The sequence below is a fragment of the Columba livia genome, chromosome 31 (assembly GCF_036013475.1).
Source record: "Columba livia isolate bColLiv1 breed racing homer chromosome 31, bColLiv1.pat.W.v2, whole genome shotgun sequence".
Lineage (NCBI taxonomy): Eukaryota > Metazoa > Chordata > Aves > Columbiformes > Columbidae > Columba > Columba livia.
In genome coordinates this window covers 555,148-578,698 of record NC_088632.1, presented here as the reverse complement: position 1 = coordinate 578,698, position 23,551 = coordinate 555,148, and the positions used below count along the sequence as shown (strand labels likewise).

Here is a 23,551-nt window from a genome sequence, read left to right as displayed (position 1 = left end):
TTATGCAAATGAGCAGAGCGGTGGGCGTGGCCACGGGGGGTTATGTAGGACCGGGGAGAGGCATTGAGAGCATCGGGCGCGCCTTTTATGCAAATGAGCAGAGCGGTGGGCGTGGCCACGGGGAGTTATGTATTACTGGGGAGCGGCACTGAGAGCACTCGGCGCGCCTTTTATGCAAATGAGCAGAGCGGTGGGCGTGGCCACGAGGAGTTATGTAGGACTGGGGTGCGGCATTGAGAGCACCCGGCGCGCCTTTTATGCAAATGAGCAGAGCGATGGGCGTGGCCACGGGGAGTTATGTAGGACTGGGGAGCGGCACTGAGAGCACTCGGCGCGCCTTTAATGCAAATGAGCAGAGCGGTGGGCGTGGCCGGCTATGCAAACGAGCCGCGCGGGATCCTGCCCCGCCTTTTTCCCCTCCCACACCGTGCGTGGTGACGTCAGTTCCGGCGCGGCGGGAAGATGTCGGGGTGGCGGCTGCAGCTGGAGCCGCTGCGGGAGCCGCTGGGGCTGGTGCGGGGCCTGCAGTGGGTGAGAATGGGAATGAATGGGGACTGGGAGGGACTGGGGGGGACTGGGGGGGACTGGGATGGACTGGGATGGGACTGGGAGGGACTGGGAGCACTGGGGGAGCCGCTGGGGCTGGTGCGGGGCCTGCAGTGGGTGAGAATGGGAATGAATGGGGACTGGGGGGACTGGGGGGACTGGGAGGGACTGGGAGGGACTGGGGGGGACTGGGAGGGACTGGGAGGGAGTGGGAGGGACTGGGATGGACTGGGAGGAGATGGGAATGTACTGAGAGGTCACTGGGATGAACTGGGATGAACTGGGAGGCACTGGGACAGTCAATGGGAGTCACTGGGATGGACTGGGAGGTTCAATGGGAGTCACTGGGATGGACTGGGAGGGACTGGGATGGACTGGGAGGGACTGGGATGGACTGGGGGGGACTGGGATGGACTGGGAGGGTCACTGGGAGGGACTGGGATGGACTGGGAGGGACTGGGATGGACTGGGGGGGACTGGGAGGGACTGGGAGGGTCAATGGGAGGGACTGGGATGGACTGGGAGGGACTGGGATGGACTGGGGGGGACTGGGATGGACTGGGAGGAGATGGGAATGTACTGAGGGGTCACTGGGATGAACTGGGATGAACTGGGGGGGACTGGGAGGCACTGGGAAGGTCAATGGGATGAACTGGGAGGGACTGGGATGAACTGGGATGGGCTGGGATGAACTGGGATGGACTGGGAGGGTCAATGGGAGTCACTGGGATGAACTGGGAGGGACTGGAAGGGTCAATGGGGGTCACTGGGAGGTCCCTCTAAGTGATACTGGGGGGAACTGGGATGAACTGGGAAAGAGCTTAAGTGAGAGTGGGAGACACTGGGGTGGACTGGGATGGTCAATGGGAGTCACTGGGAGCACTGGGAGGGTCACTGGGATGAACTGGGATGGACTGGGAGGCACTGGGAGGAGACGGGAATGTACTGAGGGGTCACTGGGATGAACTGGGAGGGACTGGGATGAACTGGGAGGGACTGGGATGAACTGGGATGGACTGGGAGGGACTGGGATGGGCTGGGATGAACTGGGAGGGACTGGGAGGGTCAATGGGAGTCACTGGGATGAACTGGGAGGAGATGGGAGGCACTGGGAGAGTCAATGGGAGGGACTGGGATGAACTGGGAGGGACTGGGATGAACTGGGAGGGACTGGGATGGACTGGGAGGGACTGGGATGGACTGGGAGGGTCAATGGGAGTCACTGGGATGAACTGGGAGGAAAATTTTGAAAATTGGAAAATTTTGAAAATTGGGAAATTTTGAAAATTGGGAAATTTGGGAATTTGAAAACTTGGAGATTTAGAATTTGGGAGATTTTGAATTTGGGAAAATTTGAATTTGGTAGATTTTGAATTTTGGAGAATTTGAATTTTGGAGATTTTGAATGTGGGAACTTTTGAATTTGGGAGATTTTGAATTTGGGAGATTTTGAATTTGGGAGATTTTGAATTTGGGAGATTTTGAATTTGGGAAACTTTGAATTTGGGAAATTTAGAATTTTGGAGATTTTGAATGTGGGAAATTTTGAATTTGGGAAAATTTGCATTTTGGAAATTTGGGAAATTTTGGAGATTTTGGAGATTTTGAATTTTGGAGATTTTGAATTTTGGAGATTTTGAATTTTGGAGATTTTGAATTTTGGAGATTTTGAATTTGGGAAACTTTGAATTTGGGAAATTTTGAATTTGGGAAATTTTGAATTTGGGAAACTTTGAATTTGGGAGATTTAGAATTTGGGAACTTTTGAATTTGGGAACTTTTGAATTTGGGAACTTTTGGATTTTGGAAACTTTGAATTTGGGAGATTTAGAATTTGGGAACTTTAGAATTTGGGAAAATTTGCATTTGGGAAATTTTGGATTTGAGAAATTTTGACTTTGGGAACTTTTGAATTTGGGAGATTTTGAATTTGGGAACTTTAGAACTTGGGAACTTTAAAATTTGGGAAAATTTGCATTTGGGAAAATTTGCATTTGGGAAATTTTGAATTTGGGAGATTTTGAATTTGGGAGATTTTGAATTTGGGAGATTTTGAATTTTGGAACTTTTGCATTTGGGAAATTTTGCATTTGGGAAAATTTGAATTTGGTAGATTTTGCATTTTGGAGATTTTGAATTTTGGAGATTTTGAATGTGGGAACTTTTGAATTTTGGAACTTTTGAATTTGGGAGATTTTGAATTTGGGAAAATTTGCATTTTGGAAATTTTGGAAATTTTGAATTTTGGAAATTTTGAATTTTGGAAATTTTGAATGTGGGAACTTTTGAATTTGGGAGATTTTGAATTTGGGAAACTTTGAATTTGGGAAATTTAAAATTTTGGAGATTTTGAATGTGGGAAATTTTGAATTTGGGAAAATTTGCATTTTGGAAATTTTGGAAATTTTGCATTTTGGAAATTTTGGAAATTTTGAATTTTGGAAATTTTGAATTTTGGAAATTTTGAATTTTGGAAATTTTGGAAATTTTGGAAATTTTGAATTTGGGAAATTTTGAATTTTGGGAAATTTTGAATTTTGGAAATTTTGAATTTTGAAAATTTTGAATTTGGGAAATTTTGAATTTGGGAAATTTTGGTTCCAAATTGGAACCGTGTCCCCCTTTGGTTCCCTCCCCCTCCCCCCCGGCTCCGTTTTGGGTGCAAATCCCCGTTTTTGCCCATTTCCCGCCAGTTTTTCTCCATCTTCGCCTTCGCCACGGTGGGCGGGTACAGCGGCGCCGTCTCCTTCCGCGTCAGCTGCTCCAACCAATCAGACGTCACCGTCAGCGCCGCCTTCGCCTACCCCTTCCGGTGAGGCCCCTGATTGGGCGGGGAGAGGCTGGGGGGGCGGGGCCAGGTGGGTGGAGCCGTTTGATTGGCTCATCGGGTCTTCTGGGTTGGGAGGTGGTGGGAAGTCAAGGTAGGTTCTAGAAGGTCCAAGAGGGTTCTAGAAGGTCCAAGAGGGTTCTAGAAGGTCCAGGAAGGTTCTAGAAGGTCCAAGAGGGTTCTAGAAGGTCCAAGAGGGTTCTAGAAGGTCCAAGAAGGTTCTAGAAGGTCCAACCAGCTCTTGGACATCATGGGAGATGGTGGAAGGTCCAAGAGGGTTCTAGAAGGTCCAAGAGGGTTCTAGAAGGCCCAAGAAGGTTCTAGAAGGCCCAACCAGCTCCTGGATATCATGGGAGATGGTGGAAGATCTAAGAAGGTTCTAGAGGGCCCAAGAGGGTTCTAGAAGGTTCTAGGAGCCCAAAGAGGGTTCTAGGAGCCCCTAAGAAGGCCGAAGAGGGTTCTAGGAGGCCCAAGAGGGTTCTAGGAGGCCCAAGAATACCCAAGAGGGTTCTAGGAGACCCAAGAGGGTTCTAGAAGGTTCTAGGAGACCCAAGAAGGCCCAAGAGGGTTCTAGGAGGCCCAAGAGGGTTCTAGAAGGCCCAAGAGGGTTCTCGGAGGCCCAAGAAGGCCCAAGAGGGTTCTAGGAGGCCCAAGAGGGTTCTATGAGGCCCAAGAGGGTTCTATGAGGCCCAAGAAGGTTCTAGGAGGCCCAAGAAGGCCCAAGAGGGTTCTAGGAGGCCCAAGAGGGTTCTAGGAGGCCCAAGAGGGTTCTAGAAGGCCCAAGAGGGTTCTAGGAGGCCCAAGAAGGTTCTAGGAGGCCCAAGAAGGCCCAAGAAGGTTCTAGAAGGCCCAAGAGGGTTCTAGAAGGTTCTAGAAGGCTCCGGAAATCCCAACCCCCCCCCCCCGTTGTCGTGACCCAGGTTGAACCAGGCCACCTTCTGGCCCTCGTTGCCCGGGCTGTGCAACCAGACGTGGGCGCAGGACGTGCACCTGGTGGGCGACTTCTCGGGGGCGGCGCAGTTCTTCGTGGCCGTGGCCGCGTTGGCCTTCCTGGGCAGCACGGCCGCCGCCGCGCTCTACCTGGCCTACATGCACCTGTACCGCCGCGCGGGCGCCCGCCTGCCCCTCCTGGTGAGCGCCGCGCCTCGCGGGCTCGGCCGGCTGTCCGGCGCGGGCTTGTCTGTCTGTCCGTCATGGTCTTGTCCGTCTTGGTCTTGTCCATCCATCCTGGTCACCTCCGTCCATCCGTCTTGGTCTTGTTCGTCTTGGTCTTGTCCGTCTTGGTCTTGTCGATCTTGGTCTTGTCCGTCTTGGTCTTCTCCGTCCATCCTGGTCACCTCCATCCATCCATCTTGATCTTGTCCATCTTGATCTTGTCCGTCTTGGTCTTGTCCGTCTTGGTCTTCTCCGTCCATCCTGGTCACCTCCGTCCATCCATCTTGGTCTTGTCCGTCTTGGTCTTGTCCATCTTGGTCTTGTCCATCTATCCTGGTCTTCTCCATCCATCCTGGTCACCTCCATCCATCCGTCTTGGTCTTGTCCATCCTGGTTTTCTCCATCCATCCTGGTCACCTCCATCCATCCATCTTGGTCTTGTCCGTCTTGGTCTTGTCCATCTTGGTCTTGTCCATCTATCCTGGTCTTCTCCATCCATCCTGGTCACCTCCATCCATCCGTCTTGGTCTTGTCCATCCTGGTTTTCTCCATCCATCCTGGTCACCTCCATCCATCCATCTTGGTCTTGTCCATCTTGGTCTTGTCCATCTTGGTCTTCTCCATCCATCCATCTTGGTCTTCTCCATCCATCCGTCTTGGTCACCTCCATCCATCCGTCTTGATCTTGTCCATCTTGGTCTTGTCCATCTTGGTCTTGTCCATCTTGGTCTTGTCCATCCATCTTGGTCTTCTCCATCCATCCTGGTCATCTCCATCCATCTATCTTGGTCTTGTCCATCTTGGTCTTGTCCATCCATCCTGGTCACCTCCATCCATCCGTCTTGGTCTTGTCCGTCTTGGTCTTGTCCGTCTTGGTCTTGTCCGTCTTGGTCTTGTCCATCTTGGTCTTCTCCATCCATCCTGGTCACCTCCATCCATCCATCTTGGTCTTCTCCGTCCGTCTCCATCCGTCCGTCTCCATCCGTCCGTCTTGGTCTTGTCCATCTTGGTCTTGTCCATCTTGGTCTTGTCCATCACTTCTGGTCATCTCCGTCCATCCTTCATCCATCTTGGTCTTGTCCGTATTGGTCTTGTACATCCATCCTGGTCACCTCCGTCCATCTATCTTGGTCTTGTCCATCCTGGTCTTCTCCATCCATCCTGGTCTTCTCCATCCATCCTGGTCTTCTCCATCCATCCTGGTCACCTCCGTCCATCCGTCTTGGTCTTGTCCATCTTGGTCTTGTCCATCTTGGTCTTGTCCATCCATCCTGGTCACCTCCATCCATCCATCCTGGTCATCTCCATCCGTCTATCTTGGTCTTGTCCATCTTGGTCTTGTCCATCTTGGTCTTGTCCATCTTGGTCTTGTCCATCTTGGTCTTCTCCGTCCATCCTGGTCACCTCCGTCCATCCATGTTGGTCTTGTCCATCTTGGTCATCTCCGTCCGTCTTGGTCACCTCCGTCCGTCCATCTTGGTCATCTCTGTCCATCTTGGTCATGTCCATCCATCCATCTTGGTCTTCTCCATTCTCCATCCATCCATCCTGGTCTTCCCCATCCATCCATCATGGTCTTCTCCATCCCTCCTGGTCATCTCCGTCCATCTTGGTCACCTCCATCCGTCCATCTCCATCCGTCCATCTCCATCCGTCCATCTCCATCCGTCCATCTTGGTCTTGTCCATCTTGGTCTTGTCCATCACTCCTGGTCATCTCCGTCCATCCTCCATCCATCTTGGTCTTGTCCATCCATCCTGGTCACCTCCATCCATCCGTCTTGGTCTTGTCCGTCTTGGTCTTGTCCGTCTTGGTCTTGTCCATCCATCCTGGTCACCTCCATCCATCCGTCTTGATCTTGTCCATCTTGGTCTTGTCCATCTTGGTCTTGTCCATCTTGGTCTTGTCCATCTTGGTCTTCTCCATCCATCCTGGTCACCTCCATCCATCCGTCTTGGTCTTGTCCGTCTTGGTCTTGTCCATCCATCCTGGTCACCTCCATCCGTCCATCTTGGTCTTCTCCGTCCATCTTGGTCTTCTCCATCCATCCTGGTCACCTCCATCCATCCATCCTGGTCATCTCCATCCGTCCATCTTGGTCTTGTCCATCTTGGTCTTGTCCATCACTTCTGGTCATCTCCGTCCATCCTCCATCCATCTTGGTCACCTCCGTCCATCCGTCTTGGTCTTGTCCATCTTGGTCATCTCCATCCATCCTGGTCACCTCCATCCATCCATCTTGGTCTTGTCCGTCTTGGTCTTGTCCGTCTTGGTCTTGTCCATCTATCCTGGTCTTCTCCGTCCATCCATCCTGGTCACCTCCGTCCATCCGTCTTGGTCTTGTCCGTCTTGGTCTTGTCCTTCTTGGTCTTCTCCATCCATCCTGGTCACCTCCATCCATCCGTCTTGATCTTGTCCATCTTGATCTTGTCCGTCTTGGTCTTGTCCATCTTGGTCTTGTCCATCTTGGTCTTCTCCATCCATCCTGGTCACCTCCATCCATCCGTCTTGATCTTGTCCATCTTGGTCTTGTCCATCTTGGTCTTGTCCGTCTTGGTCTTCTCCATCCATCCTGGTCACCTCCGTCCATCCATCTTGGTCTTGTCCGTCTTGGTCATGTCCATCCATCCGTCTTGGTCTTGTCCATCTTGGTCTTGTCCGTCTTGGTCTTGTCCGTCTTGGTCTTCTCCATCCATCCTGGTCACCTCCATCCGTCTATCTTGATCTTGTCTATCTTGGTCTTGTCCATCTTGGTCTTGTCCATCTTGGTCTTCTCCATCCATCCGTCTTGGTCTTGTCCATCTTGGTCTTCTCCATCCATCCGTCTTGGTCTTGTCCATCTTGGTCTTGTCCATCTTGGTCTTGTCCATCCATTCTGGTCACCTCCGTCCATCCGTCTTGGTCTTGTCCATCTTGGTCTTGTCCATCTTGGTCTTGTCCATCTTGGTCTTGTCCGTCTTGGTCTTGTCCATCTATCCTGGTCTTCTCCATCCATCCTGGTCACCTCCATCCAACCGTCTTGGTCTTGTCCATCTTGGTCACCTCCGTCCATCCATCTTGGTCTTGTCCGTCTTGGTCTTGTACATCTTGGTCTTGTCCGTCTTGGTCTTGTCCATCTTGGTCTTGTCCGTCTTGGTCTTGTCCGTCTTGGTCTTGTCCATCTTGGTCTTGTCCATCTTGGTCTTGTCCGTCTTGGTCTTGTCCATCTTGGTCTTGTCCGTCTTGGTCTTCTCCGTCCATCCTGGTCACCTCCGTCCATCCGTCTTGGTCTTGTCCGTCTTGGTCTTGTCCATCTTGGTCTTCTCCATCCATCCTGGTCATCTCCATCCATCTATCGTGGTCTTGTCCATCTTGGTCTTCTCCATCCATCCTGGTCACCTCCATCCATCCATCTTGGTCTTGTCCATCTTGGTCATCTCCGTCCATCTTGGTCTTCTCCGTCCATCTTGGTCTTCTCCGTCCATCTTGGTCTTCTCCGTCCATCTTGGTCACCTCCATCCGTCCGTCTCCATCCGTCCGTCTCCATCCGTCCGTCTCCATCCGTCCGTCTCCATCCGTCCGTCTTGGTCTTGTCCATCTTGGTCTTGTCCATCACTTCTGGTCATCTCCGTCCATCCTTCATCCATCTTGGTCATGTCCATCCATCCGTCTTGGTCTTGTCCGTCTTGGTCTTGTCCGTCTTGGTCTTGTCCGTCTTGGTCTTGTCCGTCTTGGTCTTGTCCATCCATCTTGGTCTTCTCCATCCATCCTGGTCACCTCCATCCATCCATCCTGGTCATCTCCATCCATCCGTCTTGATCTTGTCCATCTTGGTCTTCTCCATCCATCCTGGTCACCTCCATCCATCCGTCTTGGTCTTGTCCGTCTTGGTCTTGTCCATCTTGGTCTTGTCCATCCATCCTGGTCACCTCCATCCATCCGTCTTGATCTTGTCCATCTTGGTCTTGTCCATCTTGGTCTTGTCCATCTTGGTCTTGTCCATCTTGGTCTTCTCCATCCATCCTGGTCACCTCCATCCATCCGTCTTGATCTTGTCCATCTTGGTCTTGTCCATCTTGGTCTTGTCCGTCTTGGTCTTCTCCATCCATCCTGGTCACCTCCGTCCATCCATCTTGGTCTTGTCCGTCTTGGTCATGTCCATCCATCCGTCTTGGTCTTGTCCATCTTGGTCTTGTCCGTCTTGGTCTTGTCCGTCTTGGTCTTCTCCATCCATCCTGGTCACCTCCATCCGTCTATCTTGATCTTGTCTATCTTGGTCTTGTCCATCTTGGTCTTGTCCATCTTGGTCTTCTCCATCCATCCGTCTTGGTCTTGTCCATCTTGGTCTTGTCCATCTTGGTCTTGTCCATCCATTCTGGTCACCTCCGTCCATCCGTCTTGGTCTTGTCCATCTTGGTCTTGTCCATCTTGGTCTTGTCCATCTTGGTCTTGTCCATCTTGGTCTTGTCCGTCTTGGTCTTGTCCATCTATCCTGGTCTTCTCCATCCATCCTGGTCACCTCCATCCAACCGTCTTGGTCTTGTCCATCTTGGTCACCTCCGTCCATCCGTCTTGGTCTTGTCCGTCTTGGTCTTCTCCATCCATCCTGGTCACCTCCGTCCATCCATCTTGGTCTTGTCCGTCTTGGTCTTGTCCATCTTGGTCTTGTCCGTCTTGGTCTTGTCCGTCTTGGTCTTGTCCATCTTGGTCTTGTCCATCTTGGTCTTGTCCGTCTTGGTCTTGTCCGTCTTGGTCTTGTCCATCTTGGTCTTGTCCGTCTTGGTCTTGTCCATCTTGGTCTTGTCCATCTTGGTCTTCTCCATCCATCCTGGTCACCTCCGTCCATCCGTCTTGGTCTTGTCCGTCTTGGTCTTGTCCATCTTGGTCTTCTCCATCCATCCTGGTCACCTCCATCCATCCATCTTGGTCTTGTCCATCTTGGTCATCTCCGTCCATCTTGGTCTTCTCCGTCCATCTTGGTCTTCTCCGTCCATCTTGGTCACCTCCATCCGTCCGTCTCCATCCGTCCGTCTCCATCCGTCCGTCTTGGTCTTGTCCATCTTGGTCTTGTCCATCACTTCTGGTCATCTCCGTCCATCCTTCATCCATCTTGGTCATGTCCATCCATCCGTCTTGGTCTTGTCCGTCTTGGTCTTGTCCGTCTTGGTCTTGTCCATCCATCTTGGTCTTCTCCATCCATCCTGGTCACCTCCATCCATCCATCCTGGTCACCTCCATCCATCCGTCTTGATCTTGTCCATCTTGGTCTTGTCCATCTTGGTCTTGTCCATCTTGGTCTTGTCCATCTTGGTCTTCTCCATCCATCCTGGTCACCTCCATCCATCCGTCTTGATCTTGTCCATCTTGGTCTTGTCCATCTTGGTCTTGTCCATCTTGGTCTTCTCCATCCATCCTGGTCACCTCCGTCCATCCGTCTTGGTCTTGTCCGTCTTGGTCTTGTCCATCCATCCTGGTCACCTCCATCCATCCGTCTTGATCTTGTCCATCTTGGTCTTGTCCATCTTGGTCTTGTCCATCTTGGTCTTGTCCATCTTGGTCTTCTCCGTCCCTCTTGGTCATCTTCGTCCATCCATCTTGGTCATCTCCGTCCATCTTGGTCTTCTCCATCCATCTTGGTCTTGTCCATCTTGGTCTTGTCCCTCCTGGTCATCTCCATCCATCCATCCTGGTCATCTCCGTCCATCTTGGTCTTGTCCATCTTGATCATCTCCATCCATCTTGGTCATCTCCAACCATCTTGGTCACCTCCATCCATCCATGTTGGTCTTGTCCATCTTGGTCTTCTCCGTCCATCCTGGTCACCTCCATCTGTCCATCTCCCTCCGTCCATCTTGGTCTTGTCCATCTTGGTCTTCTCCGTCCATCCTGGTCACCTCTGTCCGTCCATCCTGGTCATCTCTATCCATCCATCCTGTTCATCTCCATCCATCTTGGTCTTCTCTGTTCATCTTGGTCTTCTCCATCCATCCGTCCGTCCGTCTTGGTCGTCTCTATCCATCTTGGTCTTGTCTATCCATCCATCCTGATCTTGTCTGTCCGTCCATCCTGGTCTTGTCTGTCCATCCATCCTGATCTCGTCTGTCCGTCCATCCTGGTCTTGTCTATCCGTCCATCCTGGTCTTGTCTATCCGTCCATCCTCATCTTGTCTGTCCATCCTCATCTTGTCTGTCCGTCCATCCTGATCTTGTCTGTCCGTCCATCCTCATCTTGTCCATCCTGGTCTTGTCCATCGTGGTCTTGTCTGTCCGTCCGTCTTGGTCTTGTCTGTCCGTCCGTCCGGTTCCTTCCCCCCCATGTGCTGGTTGGGGACACATTGGGGGTCATGGGGACGTTTTGGGGGGTCAATAACCCGCTGACTTCTCTCCTCTCGCTGCCCTGGACAGGACATGGGGTAAGTGCCCCCCCCTTGGTTTTGGGGTCCCCCCCCATGGTTTTGGGGTCCCCCCCTTGGTTTTGGGGTCCCCCCCAGTTTTGGGGTCCCCCCACTTTTGGGGTCCCCCCAAACCTGTAGCACTTGGGTTCCCCCCATTGTCCTCCCCACCCCCACATTTTGGGGTCCCCTCCGTTGTCCTCCCCACCCCCACATTTTGGGGTCCCCCCATTGTCCTCCCCACCCCCACATTTTGGGGTCCCCCCCATTGTCCTCCCCACCCCCACATTTTGGGGTCCCCCCCACATTTTGGGGTCCCCCCCATTGTCCTCCCCACCCCCACATTTTGGGGTCCCCCCCACATTTTGGGGTCCCCCCCACATTTTGGGGTCCCCCCCATTGTCCTCCCCACCCCCACATTTTGGGGTCCCCCCAACATTTTGGGGTCCCCCCCATTGTCCTCCACACCCCCACATTTTGGGGTCCCCCCAACATTTTGGGGTCCCCCCCATTGTCCTCCCCACCCCCACATTTTGGGGTCCCCCCAACATTTTGGGGTCCCCCCCATTGTCCTCCACACCCCCACATTTTGGGGTCCCCCCAACATTTTGGGGTCCCCCCCATTGTCCTCCCCACCCCCACATTTTGGGGTTCCCCCAACATTTTGGGGTCCCCCCCATTGTCCTCCACACCCCCACATTTTGGGTTCCCCCCAACATTTTGGGGTCCCCCCCATTGTCCTCCCCACCCCCACATTTTGGGGTCCCCCCAACATTTTGGGGTCCCCCCCATTGTCCTCCCCACCCCCACATTTTGGGGTCCCCCCCATTGTCCTCACCACCCCCACATTTTGGGGTCCCCCCATTGTCCTCCCCACCCCCACATTTTGGGGTCCCCCCAACATTTTGGGGTCCCCCCATTGTCCTCCCCACCCCCACATTTTGGGGTCCCCCCCATTGTCCTCCCCACCCCCACATTTTGGGGTCCCCCCCACATTTTGGGGTCCCCCCCATTGTCCTCCCCACCCCCACATTTTGGGGTCCCCCCCACATTTTGGGGTCCCCCCCATTGTCCTCCCCACCCCCACATTTTGGGGTCCCCCCCACATTTTGGGGTCCCCCAAATTTTCCTCCCCACCCCCACATTTTGGGGTCCCCCCCATTGTCCTCCCCACCCCCACATTTTGGGGTCCCCCCCAACATATATGGATCCCCCCCATTGTTCTCCCCACCCCCCCATTGTCCTCCCCACCCCCACATTTTGGGGTCCCCCCAACATTTTGGGGTCCCCCACATTGTCCTCCCCACCCCCACATTTTGGGGTCCCCTCCATTGTCCTCCCCACCCCCACATTTTGGGGTCCCCCCACATTTTGGGGTCCCCCCCATTGTCCTCCCCACCCCCACATTTTGGGGTCCCCCCCATTGTCCTCCCCACCCCCACATTTTGGGGTCCCCCCCACATTTTGGGGTCCCCCAAATTTTCCTCCCCACCCCCACATTTTGGGGTCCCCCCCAACATATATGGATCCCCCCCATTGTCCTCCCCACCCCCACATTTTGGGGTCCCCCCATTGTCCTCCCCACCCCCACATTTTGGGGTCCCCCCAACATTTTGGGGTCCCCCCCATTGTCCTCCCCCTCCTCCACATTTTGGGGTCCCCCCCATTGTCCTCCCCACCCCCACATTTTGGGGTCCCCCCAACATTTTGGGGTCCCCCCCATTGTCCTCCCCTCCCCCACATTTTGGGGTCCCCCCATTGTCCTCCCCACCCCCACATTTTGGGGTCCCCCCCATTGTCCTCCCCTCCCCCACATTTTGGGGTCCCCCCAACATTTTGGGGTCCCCCCCATTGTCCTCCCCTCCCCCACATTTTGGGGTCCCCCCATTGTCATCCCCACCCCCACATTTTGGGGTCTCCCACCAACATTTTGGGGTCCCCCCCATAACCCGTAGCACTTGGTCTCCCCCAACTTCTGGCTCCCCCCATAACCCGTAGCACTTGGGTCCCCCCTATTGTCCTCCCCACCCCCAGGTCTTGGGGTCCCCCCCACTTTTGGGGTCCCCCCCCATTTTTGTGCCACTTGGTCTCCCCCACCTTCTGCCTCCCCCCATAACCCGCACCACTTGGTTCCTCCCACTCTCCTCCCTCACCACCTTCATATCCATTGGGTCTCCCCCATAGTTCCCCACCCCCCCCCCCGGATTTTTGGGGTCCCCCCCTCACTTTTGGGGTTCCCCCCCACTATCGTGACACTTGGGCTCCCCCCATAACCTGTAGCACTTGGACTCCCCCAACTTCTGGCTCCCCCTATAACCCGTAGCACTTGGGTCCCCCCTAATTGTCCTCCCCACCCCCACTTTTGGGGTCCCCCCCACTTTTGTGACACTTGGGCTCCCCCAACTTCTGGCTCCCCCCATAACCTGTAGCACTTGGGCTCCCCCAACTTCTGGCTCCCCCCATAACCTGTAGCACTTGGTCTCCCCCAACTTCTGGCTCCCCCCATAACCTGTAGCACTTGGTCTCCCCCAACTTCTGGCTCCCCCCATAACCTGTAGCACTTGGTCTCCCCCAACTTCTGGCTCCCCCCATAACCTGTAGCACTTGGACTCTCCCACCTTCTGCCTCCCCCCATAACCCGCACCACTTGGTTCCTCCCACTCTCCTCCCTCACCACCTTCATATCCATTGGGTCTCCCCCATAGTTCCCCACCCCCCCCCCCGGATTTTTGGGGTCCCCCCCTCACTTTTGGGGTTCCCCCCCACTATCGTGACACTTGGGCTCCCCCCATAACCTGTAGCACTTGGACTCCCCCAACTTCTGGCTCCCCCTATAACCCGTAGCACTTGGGTCCCCCCTAATTGTCCTCCCCACCCCCACTTTTGGGGTCCCCCCCACTTTTGTGACACTTGGGCTCCCCCAACTTCTGGCTCCCCCCATAACCTGTAGCACTTGGGCTCCCCCAACTTCTGGCTCCCCCCATAACCTGTAGCACTTGGTCTCCCCCAACTTCTGGCTCCCCCCATAACCTGTAGCACTTGGACTCTCCCACCTTCTGCCTCCCCCCATAACCCGCACCACTTGGTTCCTCCCACTCTCCTCCCTCACCACCTTCATATCCATTGGGTCTCCCCCATAGTTCCCCACCCCCCCCCCCCCCGGATTTTTGGGGTCCCCCCCCTCACTTTTGGGGTTCCCCCCCACTATGGTGACACTTGGGCTCCCCCCACAACCTGTAGCACTTGGTTTCCCCCAACTTCTGGCTCCCCCCATAACCCGTAGCACTTGGGTCCCCCCTAATTGTCCTCCCCACCCCCACTTTTGGGGTCCCCCCCACTTTTGTGACACTTGGGCTCCCCCAACTTCTGGCTCCCCCCATAACCCGTAGCACTTGGACTCTCCCAACTTCTGGCTCCCCCCATAACCTGTAGCACTTGGTCTCCCCCAACTTCTGGCTCCCCCCATAACCTGTAGCACTTGGACTCTCCCAACTTCTGGCTCCCCCCATAACCTGTAGCACTTGGTCTCCCCCAACTTCTGGCTCCCCCCATAACCCGTAGCACTTGGACTCTCCCAACTTCTGGCTCCCCCCATAACCTGTAGCACTTGGACTCTCCCAACTTCTGGCTCCCCCCATAACCCGTAGCACTTGGTCTCCCCCAACTTCTGGCTCCCCCCATAACCTGTAGCACTTGGTCTCCCCCAACTTCTGGCTCCCCCCATAACCCGTAGCACTTGGTCTCCCCCAACTTCTGGCTCCCCCCATAACCTGTAGCACTTGGGCTCCCCCAACTTCTGGCTCCCCCCATAACCTGTAGCACTTGGTCTCCCCCAACTTCTGGCTCCCCCCATAACCTGTAGCACTTGGTCTCCCCCAACTTCTGGCTCCCCCCATAACCCGTAGCACTTGGTTCCCCCCTAATTATCCTCCCCACCCCCAGGTCTTGGGGTCCCCCCACTTTTGGGGTCCCCCCCACTTCTGTGCCACTTGGTCTCCCCCACCTTCTGCCTCCCCCCATAACCCGCACCACTTGGTTCCTCCCACTCTCCTCCCTCACCACCTTCATATCCATTGGGTCTCCCCCATAGTTCCCCACGCCCCCCCCCCCGGATTTTTGGGGTCCCCCCCTCACTTTTGGGGTTCCCCCCCACTATCGTGACACTTGGGCTCCCCCCATAACCTGTAGCACTTGGTCTCCCCCAACTTCTGGCTCCCCCCATAACCCGTAGCACTTGGTCTCCCCCAACTTCTGGCTCCCCCCATAACCTGTAGCACTTGGTCTCCCCCAACTTCTGGCTCCCCCCATAACCCGTAGCACTTGGACTCTCCCAACTTCTGGCTCCCCCCATAACCTGTAGCACTTGGACTCTCCCAACTTCTGGCTCCCCCCATAACCTGTAGCACTTGGACTCTCCCAACTTCTGGCTCCCCCCATAACCCGTAGCACTTGGGTCCCCCCTAATTGTCCTCCCCACCCCCACTTTTGGGGTCCCCCCCACTTTTGTGACACTTGGGCTCCCCCAACTTCTGGCTCCCCCCATAACCCATAGCACTTGGACTCCCCCAACTTCTGGCTCCCCCCATAACCTGTAGCACTTGGACTCCCCCAACTTCTGGCTCCCCCCATAACCTGTAGCACTTGGACTCCCCCAACTTCTGGCTCCCCCCATAACCTGTAGCACTTGGTCTCCCCCAACTTCTGGCTCCCCCCATAACCCGTAGCACTTGGGTCCCCCCTAATTATCCTCCCCACCCCCAGGTCTTGGGGTCCCCCCACTTTTGTTCTCCCCCCCACTTGGTCTCCCCCACCTTCTGCCTCCCCCCATAACCCGCACCACTTGGTTCCTCCCACTCTCCCCCCTCACCACCTTCATATCCATTGGGTCTCCCCCATAGTTCCCCACCCCCCCCCCCCCGGATTTTTGGGGTCCCCCCCTCACTTTTGGGGTTCCCCCCCACTATCGTGACACTTGGGCTCCCCCCATAACCTGTAGCACTTGGTCTCCCCCAACTTCTGGCTCCCCCCATAACCCGTAGCTCTTGGGTCCCCCCTAATTGTCCTCCCCACCCCCACTTTTGGGGTCCCCCCCACTTTTGTGACACTTGGGCTCCCCCAACTTCTGGCTCCCCCCATAACCTGTAGCACTTGGGCTCCCCCAACTTCTGGCTCCCCCCATAACCCGTAGCACTTGGGTCCCCCCCTAATTGTCCTCCCCACCCCCACTTTTGGGGTCCCCCCCACTTCTGTGCCACTTGGTCTCCCCCACCTTCTACCTCCCCCCATAACCCGCACCACTTGGTTCCTCCCACTCTCCTCCCTCACCACCTTCATATCCATTGGGTCTCCCCCATAGTTCCCCACCCCCCCCCCCCCCCGGATTTTTGGGGTCCCCCCCCTCACTTTTGGGGTTCCCCCCCACTATGGTGACACTTGGGCTCCCCCCACAACCTGTAGCACTTGGTTTCCCCCAACTTCTGGCTCCCCCCATAACCCGTAGCACTTGGGTCCCCCCTAACTGTCCTCCCCACCCCCACTTTTGGGGTCCCCCCCACTTTTGTGACACTTGGTCTCCCCCAACTTCTGGCTCCCCCCATAACCTGTAGCACTTGGACTCCCCCAACTTCTGGCTCCCCCCATAACCTGTAGCACTTGGGCTCCCCCAACTTCTGGCTCCCCCCATAACCTGTAGCACTTGGGTCCCCCCTAATTATCCTCCCCACCCCCAGGTCTTGGGGTCCCCCCACTTTTGTGCTCCCCCCCATTTTTGTGCCACTTGGTCTCCCCCACCTTCTGCCTCCCCCCATAACCCGCACCACTTGGTTCCTCCCACTCTCCTCCCTCACCACCTTCATATCCATTGGGTCTCCCCCATAGTTCCCCACCCCCCCCCCCGGATTTTTGGGGTCCCCCCCTCACTTTTGGGGTTCCCCCCCACTATCGTGACACTTGGGCTCCCCCCATTACCCGTAGCACTTGGGCTCCCCCAACTTCTGGCTCCCCCCATAACCTGTAGCACTTGGGCTCCCCCAACTTCTGGCTCCCCCCATAACCCGTAGCACTTGGGTCCCCCCTAATTGTCCTCCCCACCCCCACTTTTGGGGTCCCCCCCACTTTTGTGACACTTGGTCTCCCCCAACTTCTGGCTCCCCCCATAACCTGTAGCACTTGGTCTCCCCCAACTTCTGGCTCCCCCCATAACCTGTAGCACTTGGTCTCCCCCAACTTCTGGCTCCCCCCATAACCTGTAGCACTTGGTCTCCCCCAACTTCTGGCTCCCCCCATAACCCGTAGCACTTGGGTCCCCCCTAATTATCCTCCCCACCCCCAGGTCTTGGGGTCCCCCCACTTTTGTTCTCCCCCCCACTTGGTCTCCCCCAACTTCTGGCTCCCCCCATAACCCGCACCACTTGGTTCCTCCCACTCTCCTCCCTCACCACCTTCATATCCATTGGGTCTCCCCCATAGTTCCCCACCGCCCCCCCCCGGATTTTTGGGGTCCCCCCCTCACTTTTGGGGTCCCCCCCCCCCCCGTGCCCCCCAGGACTTCCTGTGCACGGTGGCGCTGTCCTTCCTGTGGCTGGTGAGCTCGTCGGCCTGGGCCAAAGCGCTTGGGGACATCAGGACGTCCACGGGCGCCCCCCTGCCCGGCTGCACCCGGGGGGGCGTCACCTGTGTCCCCAATGGGAGCCCCCCCATGGGGTCCCTCAATGTGTCTGTGGTGGGTGATGGGGACAATGGGGACAATGGGGGGGAAACTGAGGCACAATGGGGACAATGGGGACAATGGGGGAACCCAATGGGGGGGAAACTGAGGCACAATGGGGGCAGTGGGGACAATGGGGGGGACAATGGGGGGCAGTGGGGGGGACAGTGGGGACAATGGGGGGGAACTGAGGCACAATGGGGACAATGGGGGCAATGGGGGACACAATGGGGGCAATGGGGGGCAATGGGGGGCAATGGGGGACACAATGGGGGGCAATGTGGGGGAAACTGAGGCACAATGGGGACAATGGGGGACACAATGGGGGGCAATGGGGGACACAATGGGGGCAATGGGGGGACAGTGTGGGACAATGGGGGGGACAATGGGGGGCAATGGGGACAATGGGGTGGATGGGACCCCCCCATGGGGTCCCTCAGTGTGTCTGTGGTGGGTGATGGGGACAATGGGGGGGGCAATGGGGGGCAATGGGGGGGAAACTGAGGCACAATGGGGACAATGGGGGGCAATGGGGGACACAATGGGGGGCAATGGGGGGACAGTGTGGGACAATGGGGACAATGGGGGACAATGGGGGACACAATGGGGACAATGGGGGGGAAACTGAGGCACAATGGGGGACAATGGGGGGCAATGGGGGACACAATGGGGGACGATGGGGGGACAGTCTGGGACAATGGGGACAATGGGGGACAATGGGGGACACAATGGGGACAATGGGGGGGAAACTGAGGCACAATGGGGACAGTGGGGGACAATGGGGGACACAATGGGGACAATGGGGGGGAAACTGAGGCACAATGGGGGACAATGGGGGGCAATGGGGGACACAATGGGGACAATGGGGCCAATGGGGGGACTGTGGGCAGCAATGGGGACAATGGGGGGACATCAGGACGTCCACGGGCGCCCCCCTGCCCGGCTGCACCCGGGGGGGCGTCACCTGTGTCCCCAATGGGAGCCCCCCCATGGGGTCCCTCAATGTGTCTGTGGTGGGTGATGGGGACAGTGGGGACAATGGGGGGGAAACTGAGGCACAATGGGGACAATGGGGACAATGGGGGAACCCAATGGGGGGGAAACTGAGGCACAATGGGGACAATGGGGGACACAATGGGGGGCAATGGGGGGGAAACTGAGGCACAATGGGGACAATGGGGGACACAATGGGGGCAATGGGGGGGAAACTGAGGCACAATGGGGACAATGGGGGACACAATGGGGGCAATGGGGGGGAAACTGAGGCACAATGGGGACAATGGGGGACACAGTGGGGGGCAATGGGGGGACAGTGGGGGCAATGGGGGGGAAACTGAGGCACAATGGGGGGGACAGTGTGGGACAATGTGGGTCTCAATGGGGGACCCAATGGGGGAACCCAATGGGGGGGAAACTGAGGCACAATGGGGGACAATGGGGGGGACAGTGTGGGACAATGTGGGTCTCAATGGGGGACCCAATGGGGGAACCCAATGGGGGGGAAACTGAGGCACAATGGGGACAATGGGGGCAATGGGGGACACAATGGGGGCAATGGGGGGGAAACTGAGGCACAATGGGGACAATGGGGGACACAATGGGGGGCAATGAGGGACACAATGGGGGCAATGGGGGGCAATGGGGGACACAATGGGGGCAATGGGGGGAAACTGAGGCACAATGGGGGACAATGGGGGACACAATGGGGGCAATGGGGGGGAAACTGAGGCACAATGGGGACAATGGGGGGCAATGGGGGACACAATGGGGGCAATGGGGGGGAAACTGAGGCACAATGGGGACAATGGGGGGCAATGGGGGGACAGTGTGGGACAATGGGGACAATGGGGGACTCAATGATGGACAATGGGGACAATGGGGGGGAAACTGAGGCACAATGGGGTCAATGGGGGACACAATGGGGGCAATGGGGGGGAAACTGAGGCACAATGGGGTCAATGGGGGGCAATGGGGGACCCAATGGGGGCAATGGGGGGGAAACTGAGGCACAATGGGGGCAATGGGGGGAAACTGAGGCACAATGGGGACAATGGGGGAACCCAATGGGGGGGAAACTGAGGCACAATGGGGAACACAATGGGGGCAATGGGGGGGAAACTGAGGCACAATGGGGACAATGGGGGACACAATGGGGGCAATGGGGGGGAAACTGAGGCACAATGGGGGACACAATGGGGGCAATGGGGGGGAAACTGAGGCACAATGGGGACAATGGGGGACACAATGGGGGCAATGGGGGGGAAACTGAGGCACAGCTGGGGGGTCGGTGCCATCGGGGGGAAACCGAGGCAGGTTGGGGTGGGATTTTGGGGCCAATTTGACCCATTTTGGGTCCGTTTCCCCCCCCCCCCGCCCCAGATCTTCGGCTTCCTCAACCTGCTCCTGTGGGTCGGCAGCTCCTGGTTCGTCTACAAAGAGACCGAGTTCCACCGCCCGGCCCCGCCCCCCACCACGCCCGCCGTGTGACCCCGCCCACCGCCACGCCCACTGCCACATGACCCTCCCCCCCCCCCCCCCTTCCCACCCTCCCCATCTCGAGTCCTTCCCATCCCCCCCATCTCAATTGCCCCCCCTTGATGATTTTGGGCTGGTCTTGGGTGAGTTTTGGGTGTGGCCTCTTCTGATTGGCTGCCGGACCGGGGATCAGCTGTGATTGGTGCAGGGGGAGGTGGGGACATAGGACACGAGTTCAAACTGGGCTGGACTGGGCTCAACTGGAGCCTTCTCCGGCTTGAGCTGCGCAGGGATTGGTTGAGTTGGCGTTGGTTGGCCATTGGTTGGTGCACTTGACCTTCGTTGGCCATTGGTTGGTCAAGTTGACATTGGTTGGCCATTGGTTGGTTCAGTTGACCATTGGTTGGCCATTGGTTGGTTCAGTTGACCATTGGTTGGCCATTGGTTGGTCAAGTTGACATTGGTTGGCCATTGGCTGGTCAAGTTGACATTGGTTGGCCATTGGTTGGTTCAGTTGACCATTGGCTGGTCATTGGTTGGTCAGGTTGACATTGGTTGGCCATTGGTTGGTCAAGTTGACATTGGTTGGCCATTGGTTGGTCAAGTTGACATTGGTTGGCCATTGGCTGGTCAAGTTGACGTTGGTTGGCCGTTGGTTGGTTCAGTTGACCATTGGCTGGCCATTGGTTGGTCAAGTTGACCTTTGTTGGCCATTGGTTGGTCAAGCTGACCATTGGTTGACCATTGGTTGGTTCAGTTGACCATTGGTTGGCCATTGGTTGCTCAGGTTGACATTGGTTGGCCATTGGTTGGTTCAGTTGACCATTGGTTGACCATTGGTTGGTTCAGTTGACCATTGGTTGACCATTGGTTGGTCAAGTTGACATTGGTTGGCCATTGGTTGGTGCAGTTGACCTTCGTTGGCCATTGGTTGGTCAAGTTGACATTCGTTGGCCATTGGTTGATCCAGTTGACCATTGGTTGGCCATTGGTTGATCCAGTTGACCATTGGTTGGCCATTGGTTGCTCAGGTTGACATTGGTTGGCCATTGGTTGGTCAAGTTGACCTTCGTTGGCCATTGGTTGGTCAAGTTGACCATTGGTAGACCATTGGTTGGTTCAGTTGACCATTGGTTGGCCATTGGTTGCTCAGGTTGACATTGGTTGGCCATTGGTTGGTTCAGTTGACCATTGGTTAACCATTGGTTGGTTCAGTTGACCATTGGTTGACCATTGGTTGGTCAAGTTGACATTGGTTGGCCATTGGTTGATCCAGTTGACCATTGGTTGGCCATTGGTTGGTCAAGTTGACCATTGGTTGGCCATTGGTTGGTTCAGTTGACCATTGGTTGACCATTGGTTGGTCAAGTTGACATTGGTTGGCCATTGGTTGGTCCAGTTGACCATTGGTTGGCCATTGGTTGATCCAGTTGACCATTGGTTGGCCATTGGTTGCTCAGGTTGACATTGGTTGGCCATTGGTTGGTTCAGTTGAGCATTGGTTGGCCATTGGTTGGTTCAGTTGAGCATTGGTTGGCCATTGGTTGGTCAAGTTGACCTTCGTTGGCCATTGGTTGGTCAAGTTGACCATTGGTTGACCATTGGTTGGTTCAGTTGACCATTGGTTGGCCATTGGTTGCTCAGGTTGACATTGGTTGGCCATTGGTTGGTCCAGTTGACGTTGGTTGGTCCAGTTGACGTTGGTTGGTCCAGTTGACGTTGGTTGGCCATTGGTTGGTCAAGTTAAGGTTGGTTGGCCATTGGTTGGTCAAGATGACATTGGTTGGTCCAGTTGACGTTGGTTGGCCATTGTTTGGTCTAGTTGACGTTGGTTGGTCCAGTTGACGTTGGTTGGTCCAGTTGATGTTGGTTGGTCCAGTTGACATTGGTTGGGCATTGGTTGGTCAACTTGACCTTAGTTGGCCATTGGCTGGCCAAGTTGATGTTGTTTGGTCTTTGGTTGGTCAAGTTGACGTTGGTTGGTCAAGTTAAGGTTGGTTGGCCATTGGTTGGTCAAGTTAAGGTTGGTTGGCCATTGGTTGGTCAAGATGACATTGGTTGGTCCAGTTGACGTTGGTTGGCCATTGGTTGGTCCAGTTGACCTTGGTTGGTCCAGTTGACATTGGTTGGCCATTGGCTGGCCAAGTTGATGTTGTTTGGTCCTTGGTTGGCCAAGTTGACATTGGTTGGCCAAGTTGACGTTGGTTGGCCATTGGTTGGTCAAGTTGGCCATTGGTTGGCCATTGGTTGGGTCGTTCTTGTGCCACCATCTTGTCGTGGTGACCATTGGTGCTTGGTTGGTGGCCCAGACGTGGGATTGGTCAACAGGGTGGGGGTTGGACATGACCTGGATTGGCCTGTCTGAGGGTTGGTCAAGACCGAGCTTGGCCATTGGTGGTTGGGTTGGAGCAGATCTGGATTGGCCTCTTCTGATTGGCCAGGTCTGAAGCCCAGTTGGTTGCTCAGGTCAAGCTTGTGATTGGTTGGTGGTGGTTGAATGGTTTTGGGTTCTTCTAGGCCTGGGTTGGTCCACTTGTTGAGTAGATCAAGACCTTCTGGTGGTTGGTTGGTTGGTCCAATCACTGAGTAGATCAAGACCTGGTAGCTGATTGGTCCAGTAGTTGAGTTGATCAAGAGCTTCTGGTGGCCAATCGGTCCAATCATTGGGTAGAACAAGACCCGATGGCCAATCATTGAGTAGATCAAGACCTTCTGGTGGCCGGTTGGTCCAATCATTGAGTAGATCAAGACCCGATGGCCAATCGTTGAGTAGATCAAGACCTTCTGGTGGCCGATTGGTCCAATCATTGAGTAGATCAAGACCCAATGGCCAGTTGGTCCAATCATTGAGTAGATCAAGACCCAATGGCCAATCATTGAGTATATCAAGACCTTCTGGTGGCCGGTTGGTCCAATCATTGAGTAGATCAAGACCCAATGGCCAATCATTGAGTAGATCAAGACCTTCTGGTGGCCAGTTGGTCCAATCATTGAGTAGATCAAGACCTGGTGGCCAGTTGGTCCAATCATTGAGTAGATCAAGACCCAATGACCAATCATTGAGTAGATCAAGACCCAATGGCCAATCACTGAGTAGATCAGGGCCTCCTGCTCTCCGATTGGCCAGCCGTTGGCTTGGCCTCTTCCACTTGACTCCCCATTGCCACCAACGGCCACTGTGACCCCCCCCCCCGAGTTGTCCCCTCCCCCTCCACCCTCTCAGGGCTCCACCCATGGGTGTCGGTCACCCCATGTGCCCCACCCCCCCGTGGCCCCGCCCACCCTCGGGGGCGGGGCCCGACACCATCACACTCCCATTGGTGGCCGCAGCCTGTGGCACCCATGGGTGTCAACGTTCAGGTCACCCCCTCCGGTGCGTCCCCTCCCCCCCACCTCCTCCCCATCGGGGGGGTCCCCGTCCCCCCCTTATCCGCGGCTCAATAAAGACGTGATTGGTAGAACCTCCCGCCA

At 55.6% G+C, this 23,551-nt stretch overlaps 1 protein-coding gene across 1 annotated transcript; it reads left to right on the top strand.

The window, feature by feature from the left end:
* The first annotated feature begins 202 nt into the window (after nucleotides 1-202).
* Nucleotides 203-23,541, top strand: LOC135576819 (synaptophysin-like protein 1). The gene is made up of 5 exons (XM_065043971.1): nucleotides 203-531; nucleotides 3,240-3,358; nucleotides 4,294-4,504; nucleotides 17,444-17,797; nucleotides 19,985-23,541. Exons 1-5 carry the CDS (start codon nucleotides 463-465, stop codon nucleotides 20,090-20,092), a joined length of 861 nt encoding a protein of 286 aa, XP_064900043.1. The 5' UTR covers nucleotides 203-462; the 3' UTR covers nucleotides 20,093-23,541.
* Nucleotides 23,542-23,551: the final 10 nt, after the last annotated feature.